Source organism: Verticillium dahliae, genomic scaffold, assembly GCF_000150675.1.
Source record: "Verticillium dahliae VdLs.17 supercont1.9 genomic scaffold, whole genome shotgun sequence".
Lineage (NCBI taxonomy): Eukaryota > Fungi > Ascomycota > Sordariomycetes > Glomerellales > Plectosphaerellaceae > Verticillium > Verticillium dahliae.
In genome coordinates this window covers 16,760-31,198 of record NW_009276929.1, presented here as the reverse complement: position 1 = coordinate 31,198, position 14,439 = coordinate 16,760, and the positions used below count along the sequence as shown (strand labels likewise).

The 14,439-nt window shown below is 51.4% G+C and overlaps 4 protein-coding genes across 4 annotated transcripts; 2 read left to right on the top strand and 2 right to left on the bottom strand.

Annotated features, from left to right (window-relative positions):
- Positions 1–23: 23 nt before the first annotated feature.
- On the bottom strand, positions 24–2,391 carry VDAG_04966 (endothelin-converting enzyme; the record flags this gene model as incomplete). Its single annotated transcript, XM_009654702.1, has 4 exons — positions 24–1,076; positions 1,124–1,405; positions 1,454–1,912; positions 1,960–2,391. The coding sequence occupies 4 exons, from the start codon at positions 2,389–2,391 to the stop codon at positions 24–26; spliced, it is 2,226 nt and encodes a 741-aa protein (XP_009652997.1).
- A 2,885-nt stretch (positions 2,392–5,276) lies between these two features.
- Positions 5,277–7,714, top strand: VDAG_04965 (pheromone-regulated membrane protein; the record flags this gene model as incomplete). Its single annotated transcript, XM_009654701.1, has 2 exons — positions 5,277–5,544; positions 5,610–7,714. 2 exons carry the CDS (start codon positions 5,277–5,279, stop codon positions 7,712–7,714), a joined length of 2,373 nt encoding a protein of 790 aa, XP_009652996.1.
- A 2,047-nt stretch (positions 7,715–9,761) lies between these two features.
- On the top strand, positions 9,762–10,771 carry VDAG_04964 (uncharacterized protein; the record flags this gene model as incomplete). Its single annotated transcript, XM_009654700.1, has 2 exons — positions 9,762–10,519; positions 10,567–10,771. 2 exons carry the CDS (start codon positions 9,762–9,764, stop codon positions 10,769–10,771), a joined length of 963 nt encoding a protein of 320 aa, XP_009652995.1.
- Positions 10,772–11,981: 1,210 nt separating this feature from the next.
- Positions 11,982–13,908, bottom strand: VDAG_04963 (uncharacterized protein; the record flags this gene model as incomplete). Its single annotated transcript, XM_009654699.1, has 1 exon — positions 11,982–13,908. The coding sequence occupies exon 1, from the start codon at positions 13,809–13,811 to the stop codon at positions 11,982–11,984; it is 1,830 nt and encodes a 609-aa protein (XP_009652994.1). The 5' UTR covers positions 13,812–13,908.
- Positions 13,909–14,439: the final 531 nt, after the last annotated feature.

Sequence of the window (14,439 nt, the reverse complement as noted above, 5' to 3'; positions counted from 1 at the left end):
TGCTATATCATTTTCCTGGCGCTCTACCACAACTCGCACGTCGGTTCCTTGACTTTGCATTGAAAACTCTCGCGGAACTCTCTGCTGTTGGCCATGGTTCCTAGAATTCGCGCCCATTTAGGAGCGTGCGGATCCGTGTAGATGCGGTTGACAGCAGTGTCTTTCCTCGATTTGCCGCACCACCAGTTGGAGTAAGTGACGAAGAAAAGCTGTTCATGCGTGAAGTGTTCGAGGCCCGGTAGATTCTTGTTAGGCGTCTCCTTGGCTCGTCGCTGCCAAGCCTGGAAGCTTGCCGACAGACCGCCAGCATCCGCAATATTCTCGCCCAGCGTCAGCCGCCCATTAACATGAAGCGGTTTCCCGTCGGGGCCTTCGATCGTGTAGTTGGCATACTGACTCACGAAGCATTCGGTGCGCTTCTTGAATGCCTTGACCGTGTCCTCCGTCCACCAGTCAGTGAAATTGCCGTTCTCGTCGTAGTGGCGGCCTGTCGAGTCGAACGCGTGGCTCAATTCGTGGCCGGCCACAGAGCCGAAAGCGCCGTACGATATGTATGCCGGCGCCTCAACGTCGAAAACAGGAAACTGCATGATACCAGCGGGGAATACGATTTCATTGCCAGGCGGATTGTAGTAGGCGTTGACCGTTGGCACCGACATGCCCCACTCGTTGCGATCAACAGGCTTGCCGAGGGCGGCCCACTCTCGTGCTGTATCAAATGCGCGGACGGAAAGTCCGTTGCCGAAAAAGTCGGACGCCGACACGTTGACGCTATTGTAATAGGCGTGAAGCTCGGTAGCGTTGGTAATGTCCGGACTGCTCGTCGGGTAACCAATTTTCTGGATAATATTGTGCACCTTGTTGATCGCCTTCTCCGTCGTCTCGTCGTCCATCCACTCGGTAGCCTTGAGTTTGTTGGTGAACTCGCTCTTAATATCCTTGATAATCGTGTCACCAAAGTCTTTTGCATCGGCCGAAAATGCCTTCTCAACGAAGAACCTGCTGAGAAGCCAACCGAGACCGTCATCGACATGTCCGACGCATCGTCGCCAACGCTCAGGGGCTGAGTCGGGTTCCTAGAGGTGATCAGCATTAGGTAAAGAAATATGCATTAAGCACTTACTTTTCCGGACAGTTCATTCACAAATCGCTTGTAGGGTTTCACTTCGTCAGCCTCAACAGAAAAGGCAAGCGATTGTACCGTTTTCCAAACGAAGTAGTTGAATAGAACAATGGCAGGCGTCTCGGACAAGATGGCCGACAACGACTTCAAATACTCTGGCGATGTGACAATAACGCGATCAGCAGCAAAGTCCGCCGGAGCAAGGTCATGGACGAGACCGACGAGGTCGGCCAAGGGCGCGAGAGCCGCGGCATCTTCGAGTTTCAGTGGATTGTAGGTTTTCTACCATAAGTTAGCCACCGGATGTACCTAGGACGAACAAGAACTGACTGTAACATCCTCTCGTTCTTCGGTACTGGGAGAGGCAGCAGCAAGTTTCTTTTCCAGGTCGGTAACTTTCGGGAACCATGTTTTGTCGGCATGCGGATAAAGGAGCTCAAGGACCTCCACGGTTACGTTGCGATACTTCTCGACCAGCTTCTCATCTTCGTACCGCTCCTTTGATGGGAGGCCAAAGGTCCAGGGCGGAGATATCGAGATGACCACAGTGTCGGGGTCGCGGTCATCGGCGCCTGTGCCTGCCGAGACGAGCGGTGTGATGCCATACTTGTGGAGGAAAGAAATGGCGTTCTTGAGCGGTTTGCCAGAATCGTGCGGAAACATCTTGCCAAGCTCGTCGATAGTATGTTTCAGTGGCTCGATACCTGAAGCCTTGATGGCGTCTTCATCTAGACAGGCGTCGTAGGCGGATTTCATCTTTTTGAAGTTCCCTTCGTCGGCCGAGTCAGACTACGAGGGTCAGTAAGTGGCTATGCTGCGTAGGAGAGTCAACGTACTGCAGCAGACTTGGGATAAGGCGCCTCGAGGATGTGACGAAGAAGCAGCTGCGAGTTCTCCGCCATGATGGTGCCTGTAAAGGCATCGCCCTGGTCAGACCGCAGGTCGTGCCGATCACGCCAGCCACCGCAGACAAGCTCCTCGAAGTCAGAGCAAGGATCGAGATTCTTGTAATCAGGCGACAAATTATAAAGGATTTCGGAAGCAGCATGAACGCACGCCGGCGTGAGACAAAGGTCGTCCTTCGCCATCGAGTCGTTCGGGGCACTGGGTGGTCGGAGTGACTCGGGAAGGCCATCGAGGCCGATCATGTAGAGCACCCAGAAGGTGAGGGCGCCAGCCGTGACAGCCATTGAGGTTGCCTGCAGGCGCAAGGGGCCTGACCTCGTTGCGGCGGGCCGGAGGGGTGTGTATGATAGCTTCTCGCTCATGGTTACGGTTTGGAAGGTGGTGTGTAACTTGAAGGCAAACTGCGGAGGGCGGGACGGACAACAGCCAGGTTACTGTCGTGACCTCGTCACGCGAGCCCCACTCTTTCCGCCATTGCAACACGAGATCACGTGGGCTATCGACCTCCTACATATATCCCTACTGAGGACTGACTCTGTATTTGCTTTGGAATAGGTTCCTGCTTTCTGCTGCTGCTCACCCTTGTCGCATTGCATTAATCAGGCACAGCCGGTCCCTCATAGCTAGGGATTCGTGATCATGAAGCTTGGTGCCTGAAGTGGTCCCGAGCTGCGGGTCTCGTGCGGGGCCTAAGGGTCCTATTCGGGGTGGCTGCTCAAGCGATAGTGCCATACGAGTGCTGTCCAAGCTTTGGTGGCAATGACATCTCCGCTGTTGTGGCCACGGAATGCCTTGAAAGCTCAGAACTATCCGTGCGGTGCACCATGTTCATAAAGTACCGGGAGAGAAGCCAATGCTGCCATCTCACCCTTGTTCTCTACCATTCAGGAACCACTCATTCTGGTCCCAGAGTCCCTCTTCATCTTGTGTCATCGTGCTCCGCCTCTGCACTAGTAGCAAACACCACAGAGCCAACGGTTGTTATGAAATTGCAACGATTACAATTAGGCGATCACACCAACTTGGTGGTAGATGCGTAGTGAGTCTACCGCAACTGAAAATCACAAGTATCTAGCGAAAGCATAAAATTATTGCAAAAGCCGAGGAACATGGTTCTCTATCAGCGGTCCGTAGCTTTGAGCCTTTAAGAGGCTCGTGATAACCAGTTGAGACCTAAGGCTCTGGCCGTTGCGCTGTGACGAGTTGACAGTTAATACCGGAGATCATAGTTCAATACTGAGATCAAGGGGTGTTCCATGCTTCTCTTACATCACTTAGAGTCAGATTTTAGTGTAAATGTTTTCCAATGTAAGGAATAACATCACATGGTACACTCTCGAGTTTTGATGGCGTGGTTGGCAAACATGCTCTGCTGCACAAGTAGTTGCTTTGCCTCTAGCTTTGATGAAGAACTACGGGATACATGATGTGTAATGAAGTGTCTTGAGATCCCTGATTGGCATCGTGCATCTATGAGCTTCAATCTCTAAGCTGCAGTCCTCACAGTTTGATAAAGAGTTCCAAAGGTAGTCAGCGCCTTCTGAGAAGCAGCGCGTTATTCCATACGAGCAAAGTACTCCAGGGCATTCATCCTTCTAGGTTCCAACACCCACCCAGCCAGTGCCCCAGGGACCGGGTATCATCATCTTTGTGAGACTATAGAGATGAATATCGGCGGGGGAGAATCTGTCGCCAGCTAGGCACTCCTTTCCTTCAAGCTCGTCGTCCAGGCGATTCAGGGCCTGATTGATAGATACTTTCTTGTTCACTCGAGCCTGGGGAGTCAGCAAACGGGTTCCTTTGTAGAAATAGATAGTGTCTGGGTCGTTTCGGAACCAGGTAGTGATTGGTTGTGCAATCACGAGATCTGATCGACGCAGCCATATTCGGGTTTGGGTCTCTCGACGGGCCCATTCACAGAAAGAGATTCACCTTCAGTTGCGACTTCGTCAAGTAGTTCACAGATTGCTGTGATTTCGGTGATGACCTCGTTCCCTACGCGAAGTGCAGGCAGTTCACCTCGAGAGTTGACTGTGGCTTGATGAGAGAGTCTGCGATTTTGTGATGTCATAATATCGATTTGTTCAACGTCGATGTCAAGGCCCCCCCGCTCTAAGGCGGAAAGTCGAACCACAAAGGGGTTGGGAGCTGGCGCTTCGTACAGCCTGAGGGCCATAACGTCTAGTCAAATTTGAACTTCACGGAATTCTCGAAACCTCCATTCAACTGAGACCTTGATCCAAACTCCCCGATCAATTTATAGACATATGTGGCTTGTGTTGCCTCCCCTACACTGTCTGATAATGGCCGAACTCCAAAACCCAAAGCCCAGAAGCAGCGGGCTAAGTTCGAACTGTATTGAACAATAACATAGCTGTCATCCAGCTACCTTATCCTCAGTTGGAAGCTCGGCGCCGACTTGCTATCTTGATTCGAGACCACAACGAGACAGTCAAGTTGCCATTAGTTGGTCGAATTGCCGTCCTGGCCACTCTTGACCATCCAGCCGTTGGTTCGAGTATACCTCGTTCCCTCAACGGCTAGCAAAAAAAAAAAAAAGCAAGTACAGATGATTGGTAAGTGGTACAACATCTCTAATGCTTTAATACGAAGTTAAGTTCATTTGATCCCTGCCTGCATGATCGGACGTGGCGAGTACCATGATAAGAGAGGCCTGTTGGAAGAAGGGCTCTGCGAATGTCATGACCAAGTCATCCCAGAATGCGTCAACCCTACGAGAGCACTGTCGCCAAGTGGCGAAACCATGATTAGAAAATTATTGAACTTTTAAGTGTTGGTGGTATTCGCCTGGGGCTTCCAGCGGTCACCTGATGCCAGGTGGCCTGTGCCCTGGCACCTCCCTCCTATAGCTTAGTTCCAGGCACCCTCCTGCCCTAGAGAATAGCTTCCCAATACAACTCCTTTTCCTCCCTAGACCTCCACAACATTAAGGGCCCAGAATCACATTCTGGGGAAACTGGATAGTGAACTAGACAAGCGTCTAGGGTGGAACTTTTGCGGGTTCCCATAACGTAAGAAATGTCCAAGGGGATGACGTATCGTGACTCGCGTTCCAAAGTTAAGTTTTTTGGACAGAAATCGACTTATTACTCAGACACGCATCGCCCCCTCCCACCTCCTAACGTTCCCTTGATACTTTTCAATTGCCTCCCAAACCAGATTCATTCGTACCAGTCTCGATAATTCTCCCCGTCATCTTCAGTATATTCTTTGGAAAAGCGATGCCATGGACGGATCTCTCCAGTCTCAGGACGATGACGACCCCCCGCCTGCCAACCCGGCCGATACCGGCGCTGCATCCCCTACACAAGAGTACGAGGAGCAAGCTCAAGCCCACGCCCAAGCCCTGAAGAAGGAGAAGGGTCGTGTGCGTTTCAACAGCAGCGCGGCAGCCACCAATCCCTTCCTCGACTCAGTTGCTGTCCCTGGATTAAGCTCTTCGGCGGGTGGTGAACCAACCATTGTCCAAAAGCCGAAGCCATCCATTCTCCGCGGTGCGTCTGATCCCTTTCTCACACCCTGCAAGGTCTTGCAATCTGATCCGAGCGCTCCGGTACAGAGCCCGAACGCCACGATGTCGTGGAGAGCGAAACCGCGGCGGCGGCTGCGGCCCAGCAGCGAGCCCAGGAGCGAGCCCGACAGGTAGCTGCCAAGGTCAAGCGGGATTCGCCCTCGCCACACAATCGATACTCGATTGACTCCGATGCAGCCGGCACAACGTACAGTGAGGGTGATTCCACAGCGGATGGCAGCAACAATATTCCACTTCAAGATCTCAGTCCTCGCCAGGGATGGCAACAGATCTCAGCAGAGGATGATGATCGGCACACTACTGAAGCCTCCGACAACAAGCGCGAGGCGCCAGCTGAGCTCAACGATGGCAGCTACGACGGCCTCTATAGCGTGGCTAAGCCTGATCACTACCGCGGGAATGTGTTATCTCAGCTGCTTCAGCTCCAGAAGGCGACGACGGGCGAGTCCTCTACGTCGCCGAGCCTCGGCATCGGCTATAGTCGCGACCACGCGAACTCGAGCTCAGTGATCTCGTTTAGCGAGCCAGGTCCCAGCACTCCAGGCTCATCTGGCACCACTGGGAATACGACCCCGAGTCGCCAAAAGTGGTACAACCAGAATCGGTCTCAAGACACCCTCGTCAACCTCATCGGTGCCTCCGCTCGCCTTGCCAACCCTAACGAGCCCAAGCATGCTCCAGACGCCAGAACCCAAGGCGGTAAGAAGCGGCCGCCGATGCATAAACGCACCGGAAGCGGCTCACGTCTCAGCGCCTTCCTGCAGCAGAGAGAAGAGGAGCAGATGCGTATCACGGTCCACATTGCCGAGATCATCTCGCGCCAGGACTACATCATCAAGCTGTGCCGCGCCTTGATGCTCTTTGGCGCCCCAACTCACCGCCTTGAGGAGTATCTCAGCACAACTGCCAATATCCTTGAGATAGACGGTCAGTTCCTATACCTGCCTGGTTGCATGATCATCTCGTTTGACGACCGTTCAACGCATACAACCGAGGTGAGAATCGTTCGTTCGACCCAGGGTATCGACCTAGGCCGTCTCAAGGATACGCACCACATCTACAAAGAAGTCATTCACGACGTCATCGGCGCCGAGGCAGGCTCTATCAAGCTTGACGACCTTATGAAGGCCAAAGACAAATTCCACGCCTGGCTACGCGTCGTAGTATTCGGTCTCACGAGTGCAACCGCAGCCCCATTTTCGTTCAGTGCACGCCTCATTGACCTGCCCCTAGCGTTTTGCTTTGGCTGTCTCGTTGGAACACTGCAGCTCATTGTTGCCCCTATGTCAATGCTGTACAGCAATGTGCTCGAGGTTAGCGCGACGGTACTCGTCAGCTTTTTGGCGCGTGCTTTTGGAAGCATCAGGGGCGGCGACTTGTTCTGCTTTTCTGCGCTCGCCCAGAGCGGCATTGTCATGCTGCTGCCGGGTTATGCGGTCCTGTGCTCAGCTCTTGAGCTGCAGTCCCGGGCCATCGTACCTGGGTCTATTCGAATCGTCTACGCTGTCATCTACTCGTTATTCCTCGGCTTTGGGATCACTGTGGGTGCTGCACTGTACGGTATTCTCGATGACAACGCCACCTCCGAGACCACCTGTCGCAATCCCATTGACAGCTACTACAGCTTCATCTTCGTGCCGTTGTTTGTCGTCTGCATCAGCATGCTGTATCAAGCCAAGTGGAAGCAGATGCCTGTCATGGTGGTGGTTGCTTCTGCTGGTTATATTGTCAATTTCTTTTCTGGCAGGCGCTTCGTTGCTGCACCACAGATTGCCAATACTCTAGGTGCGCTTGCTGTTGGCGTTCTCGCCAATCTGTACTCACGTATTCGCCATGGCGTCGCCGCCGCCACGCTCATTCCAGCCATCTTTACGCAGGTGCCTGGAGGCCTCGCATCGACTGGCGGCCTTCTCAGCGGCCTCAGCACCGCCAACTTGATCACTAACTCGTCCCATGAGGTCAATGGTACTGGCTCTGTACAGTACAGCCAGGGCGAGCCCATCAATACCGTGGTCTTCAACGTTGCGGCATCCATGATCCAGATTGCCATTGGAATTGCCGTGGGACTGTTCATCAGCGCCTTGATCATTTACCCCGTCGGCAAGCGACGCAGCGGCCTCTTCAGCTTCTGATCGCCATCTCTGTATGTAGTGCGATGACTGAACTTAGCCAGCCACTCGTCCGTAGTTCCCTCTTACCTTCAGCCTTCACATCTAGCAGTATCAAATCTCACGACACATAGTCCTTTATAGTCAGCCCCCGTCACTACATTAACACCGGCTCATTGCTTGCTCGAGGATTCGGTCCCCACGCTCTGTAGTGAACTCGACGCACAAATCAGATAACTTGTATCAAAAATGACCCTTTTTGTCTCTCGTCGGGGCTACGAAGCCTAATTTAACATGGAAATTATCGCATCTGACAATATTGACATGAGTACAAGGCTCGAAAGATGTAACAAGCTCTAATAGAACTGAGACAGGACTGGTCTCTGACAATCTGGAGTATTGTGATTTGCAACGACAGCTTGCTTTCGATGGTCACTGGCTTAACGTTGTGACAAGATACTTTTTTATGAACCGGTCAGCTCATGATACTTAGGTTAGCCAATATTCCAGAGAAGCCATATGAGTACACAAGCTTTGAAGTTTTAAATTACTAAACGTCCCACGAAGTGACCATCTTATATCTCGTCAACCGCTTTATCGAACAGTATGAACACGGAACGTTGCATCATTGGTTCTCAAATGTATTCACCGTTCCTGGAGCTCTGACAGGGCAATAGACTGACACTGTTCTACCGAGTTGATCATCACTACCGCTTTACCCTTCTCGGTTGTGTTGACACGGCCAATATAGCCCTCTGTATCCGATGAGGAACATACGATTCAGAAGCCGGCGTCTTTCCAGGTGCGGCAAGCTGTAGATTCACGCACGCCGATAGCGCCTGCTTCTCAGTCTGTAGCCAATGCTCAACATATGTCTTTCATCAGGAGACCATGCGGATTCATTTTGTCCAGCTTGATAAACCGGGTTGGCCGTGAGATTCACCGACACCAGTTGGTGGTGGTCAGCTTTCCTGCTGGGATTGGTTCTCTTGTTGTTTCTTTCGCTTCTCGATCGGTGAGGGAAGAACCATCGTAAGCCACCGGTGAAATTGTTCATATTAATGGGATGTTCCGTCTTGCTGCCAGACCTTGGCAGCGCCACCAGCGTCGAGTTGCAAGGGTTAAAGCGAGGCACCCGCTGGTTCGAAGAGCCACTAGATCGTTGAGATGCGCGCTGCGATTTCGTTGGGGTTCCCTCCTTTCGTTCTGGATTGCAAGTCGAATGCAATCGTCATGATATTTGGTTGTAAAGATGCATTTCGTCGGCTTCTTGGCAGTCCCGACAGCCGAACCGAAGACACAATAAGCTACCCCTGGCATGCCACACATGTTTTGCCTGTGACACTGTGGAGGCTGTGCTCAAGATACGGAACCGGGTCGGGTGCTAGTGCAGTGTTCGCACGACGAAGGCTCGGGGCCTTGCCCAACCTGTAAGCTGCAAGTATCTCCTCGTTCAGTGCACGCATTAGATGTTAGGCTTGCTACCAACTGACGGTGATCGACCATTCACCGGCCACGGAACGAGACCCTTGGGCGACTCATTTGAGGTTCCAAGGCAAGCTCGGAGAGCCATATGTACCGAGGCCGAGGGGCGCGACAACTAAGCCGCAAAAACAGGGACCTGATCCACTTGGTGGGTTGCCTTTGGATGCAGCCCACGAAGGGTGCAGGCAGTCAGGTTACGCTGTGACAAGCTTTCTTGTCTCCTCCGACTACTGGGTGTGACAAGAACATGCTAAATGAGCAGGTTAACAGCTTCGAATATGCGAGCGTACTTAATGTGTCCGAAGCATTCGCCGTGGCGAGGCCCACTGCGGATGGCGTTCGCGCTTTTGGGCTTGCCGAATGCCAAGTCGTAAATTTCGTTATCCAGTGATACGACCGTAAAATAGAAGAACTGTTCTTGTTTCTGGATGCGCACTCCCTTCGTCAGAATTAGGTATATTGTGACACTTTCCAGCTGTTTTGGGTATGTTGCATTAATTCTTCCAATCATTCTTTTGTGTCCATTGTAATCGCTATCACTCACGATAGCCTTCAGTTCAACAGCCGCCACACTCGTAGTTTCGAGATGGACTGCACTGAAGTGTCACCTGATTGTCCGGTCGAGCTTAGCTTTTACGGAGCGTTCCTATCTAAAGGCGCTGCCATATTCTTTGGTGTGTCATTTCTTCTTCTACTTCTCACCCAATTTTACTTTGGCTACAAAGCCAGAACGTGGTCCTTCATGATATGGCTCGCTATCGGTACCGGTTTTGAGGTTGTTGGCTACGCTGCGCGTATGCTCATAGCTGGCGACCCCTTCGAAACGAACTATTTCATCATTCACCTAATTACCCTGCTGCTCGCGCCGACACTCGTTGCTGCCGCGATATCTATAACTTTCAAGCGCCTCGTGCTCTGGTACGGCCCCCAGTGGTCACTTCTACGCCCTTCCCTATACCCCTGGGTCTTCGTAGGCACCGATTTTGTGTCTATCTTCATTCAAGTCATTGGAGGCGGCGCTACAGCAACTGTGGCCACAGGATCCGGCAATGAAGCCGTTCGAAAGCTTGGCGAAGCAATGATCATCAGCGGTGTCGTCTTTCAGGTTGTCAACATGCTCTGTTGTAGCACGTTGATGCTTGTCTACGTTAGGCGTCGCAAGAAGGCATTGATCGAAGGGCCCGCGGAGATAGGTTCGGACCAGCAACACCTCAACCCGACCAACCGCGGCGTGATTCCATTATCTCGTAGCGAGGCTACGGATCGAGAAGCTCGTCGGGTTACCCTCTTCGTCTACGCCATTGCTGTTGCATATGCTGCCATAATTATCAGATGCTGTTACAGGTATGTACTCCATGCGACAGTCCATGTACTGGTTCTGACCTCTATAGAATCGCAGAGAGTATCCCGGCCATTGCAAAGGACGTCATGAGAAATGAAGCAGTATTCCTGCTTCTAGATGGAGCTATGATTCTTGTCGCCATCGGCTCCGTCACCGCGTTCCACCCCTACAAGTTCTTTCCATATCTCGGTATGAAAACGCCCAAGGAAAAGAATATGTCTACACAAGAGGGCTATCAGCTGGGCAATATGTAGAACAGCTTTGGAAAAAAAGATCAACTGGACGTAAAAGTTGAAGTCACTACTTAGGGTGAATCCCATGAAAAGAGATATTGTCCTATGGGATTTCAGGGATTGGACCCAGAGAGACCTGTTGCCAGATTCAATGCTGATAGTACCCTCCACTCATGCGGGGTCAAGCAAAGGAACATGAGCGGCGATGCTGCAAGTCAACTACGTACTCAATTGCTTGACTAATGTATACTACCTCCATATATCTATCTATACCCCTTGACCTTGAGGGAGAGCCCCTTGGAGCCCCCTGGCCTACAGAACTTGTTACCTTTAGCGTACACAGCGCCTATGGTACCTATAGTACCCTGAACGACGCATTGATTGTAGGTACTTCTTGCTAGTAAGTTGAGTAGCTTTCTTTGGGACTATATATAGCTACCTTACGATATGATACCACTACAGCTTCCGTTAGCTCTGTTAGGGTCAGGTGACCCTGCGGAGCTACCAAGCAGGAGTTAGGCCATGGGCTAAGGGTTACGAGCAACTTGCACATAAGGACTGTGGAGGGTCAGAATTAAGATGTATTGCGACCCTCTACCTTCCTATATTCTACTACCTGCGGACCACGTATAGAAGACCTCTTCATTCGGCTCTATTCCACGCACTGACATTTGGGAAATAAATCCGGTACTATTTTATATCTACTTAACGTCAAGTCACATTAGAAGAGGAATCTAAGATTCGCAAGGGGGGTCGAGAGTTGTGATGAGAATATCTATCAGCGTTGAATTACTCTTTCCCTAAGCTGGAAGCCTTCGCTCCACTATGCTTTGCCAGGGGTCATACCAAGCAAAACTGCACAAGTGGCACACCAGTCGCCTTAAGATATTCAGGAGTCATTTTTGGATCCGATTGTGTCTCGTTTCCAGTTGAACGGCTTTTGTAGCGTTGGAAAACGAGAGGATCGTCGCCCGTCCTTAGATACTGGTCCCTTGGTACCACCTCAAATTCTGGCGAAAGAGGAAGACGTGGATCTTGGTCAGTTGTTTCGCAAGTAGAGATATTGAAGTACTGGTAAAATCCAGCTCCCTCTGTACTATCTGTAGAGAAGCGAACGACCCAAGGAGTTGGAACAGAACCGAGGAAGCATTTAGCGTCCGCAAGATCTGGCATTAAGCATTCGCCGATGACCTCGAACTTGTGGTCGGGGACCCTACGCAGCAAGACCGGGCTATCGCAGCCAAGGAAACATGCTACAATGTCGCCTAGAGAGTCCCGGTGAGCTTGGGAGTTCAACAATATCACCTAGGAGCGAACGCTCACCTTCCTCTGTCTCTGCAGGCCCAATCCCGAAAGTCCCGTCACTAGTCATCAACACCCTTCTTCCCAACAGCATCTTCAGAAAATAGTTCTCCCACTGAGAGAGCGCTTTTTCCGAAGACGACGAATCAACCTCTGCGTCCGAAAAGATAAACGACCTGGCAAGGCTATCCTTGAACTGATCTCGGTTGCCAATCATGTTTTCGGGAAGCCTTTTACACAAAAAATCGCCAAAGACAATCCAAAAGAAGTCCAAGAGACTAAGTGATTTCATGCCTTCAAAATCTTTCTGCAGTTCTCTCACAGTACTTAAAGTATCGTAAATGGAGTCGGAACTACCTTCGCCGGAATCGGGGACAACCCTACCGACAGTCTGGATAGCTGCAGCGCGTACCCCCGTGACGTGGAGGTTAACACCCCGAACTTCAACTTGGCATCTTGAGTACCCCGAGCAGAAGTGCCAGCTTCCTAGAGTTGAGCTGGTTGAGTCTAAGGAAGGAAAGTTAGGTACCCAGCTTGGCATACCGAGCCGTCGTGCTCGAAAGTTGCACATTCGTAAGAGTTCGAGCCGCTCATAAACCTCAATATAAGACTTGACAAAGGCAGCAAACACCTCTGACGTAGAAGGCTTGTATTCGACAGAGATTTGCTGTCTTAGACGGGCTGGAAATAATCCCAGGGCGCCATATATGACATCTTTGTCGTTCGTACAATTGCCGCGTGAAGTACGTCTCAAGATGTGGTACGAGGGGGTATTTGAGCGAATGGGTATGGCCAGGCCGCAGACAGGATCCAACGTGTCTCGTGACAATGCTGGGTCAAGTTCATGTTTCATCTTCAGAGTGATGACAGAATGTCCGAATGCCTCGCGGGTCATTTCATCCCTGCCGCACAGAAACACTGCATTTTTTGCGAGGTGCAGTTCCTGCACAATCCAAATACGACTGAACCAGGCACGCTTCAGTAACGAATCAATAGCCAACCAGGTTGCCTTATCGTACGGTAGCAGGACGTTTCTGTCGTGCCAATCTGCTTCTGTTGCATCAGGTGCGCTGCAAATCCATGAATCAGCCCTCACTATCACTTGAGCCCCGAGATTGCTGAGGGCGTGTATTGCTAGTGCACTGTCATGCGAAGAAAGCCCAAGCCAAATCATGACTCGCACCGCTTCCTTGTACACAGACGCCGCTCCTTTGACTTGTATATTGACCTCATCGATGTCTTGCTGATTGATGCAAATGGCATCGACCCAGAGCATGCGGGGTCTATTCTCATATCGCAAATGGCGCAGTGCAGAGGCCAAATTTCGACGGATATGGAGCGCGCGGAAGCTGCTCTGACTTGGGCAGTGGTCTCGTGGGATCACTTTGACGCATTCCAAATCATCAGCAGAGCCCCATGTGTAGGACAGTGCTTCAAAGCCTGGATCGTGCTGGGACTGAGGGATTTTTTGGTACGGGCTCAGATCAAAGTCGGGATCTGGGTGCGCCCACTGCCGTATGGGCTTGCCTCTGCCATCGTCATGGAGAAAGAAAAGTCTACCTGACATATCCTCATGAGCCTCCCAGCCTTCAGGTAGCCTTTCCGCGAGGTGTCGCAAACTGAGTCTCGGTGGTAGGTCGGACGGCGTCAGGGCAACATGGTGGATGCTCAGCTGAATGTCATCAGTGGGAAGACCTGAGTGCAGTTCGATCAGCCTGATGTGGCCATCAGCCAAAGGTTCGTAGACGTAGTTAGGCATTTTTTTCTTTACAACGACAAGAGAACAGTGATTGCGATCGGTATGGAGTTGAGTACCTAGGAGTGTGGTGATAAAGTGGTTCAGCGCGGGGCTTGTCAAGGGACCCATTTCGTTGGACTGCATGGTGATCAAAATAGTTCTTGGCCCCCAACATGGAATAGTCACATGACCATGCATATTGGTGGCCCAGCAGGTGAAGGCAGATTTCGATTGCAATGAACGTTGGGTGGTGTTTGATGGACTCCTTCCTTACACTATAATCGGAGAACTTCCCTAGCAGGCGCATTTGGAATGCCTTCATATGGTTTGCCAAACTCACGCGACCATTCCTCTTTAGTATATACTTACGTTGTTCGTAACACCTAGCCAATCGGGATGTCACGAAGGCCTGTGTCACGATTCACAACGAATCGTCGTGAGTTGATAGCTCTCCATCATGACGCCGACACCTTTTATTTCATGATGTATACATATCTCGTCTGAGGCCTAATGTCTACAGAGCGGTGAGGCTTCTCGAAAATGGCGGATGGTACGTCACGTTTGTGGCTGAGAGTGAGTCGCTCAGGATAACTTGGCAAGAGGCTTAGTGAAGTCGAATCTACGTCTGGGATCTGACACCAATATATGA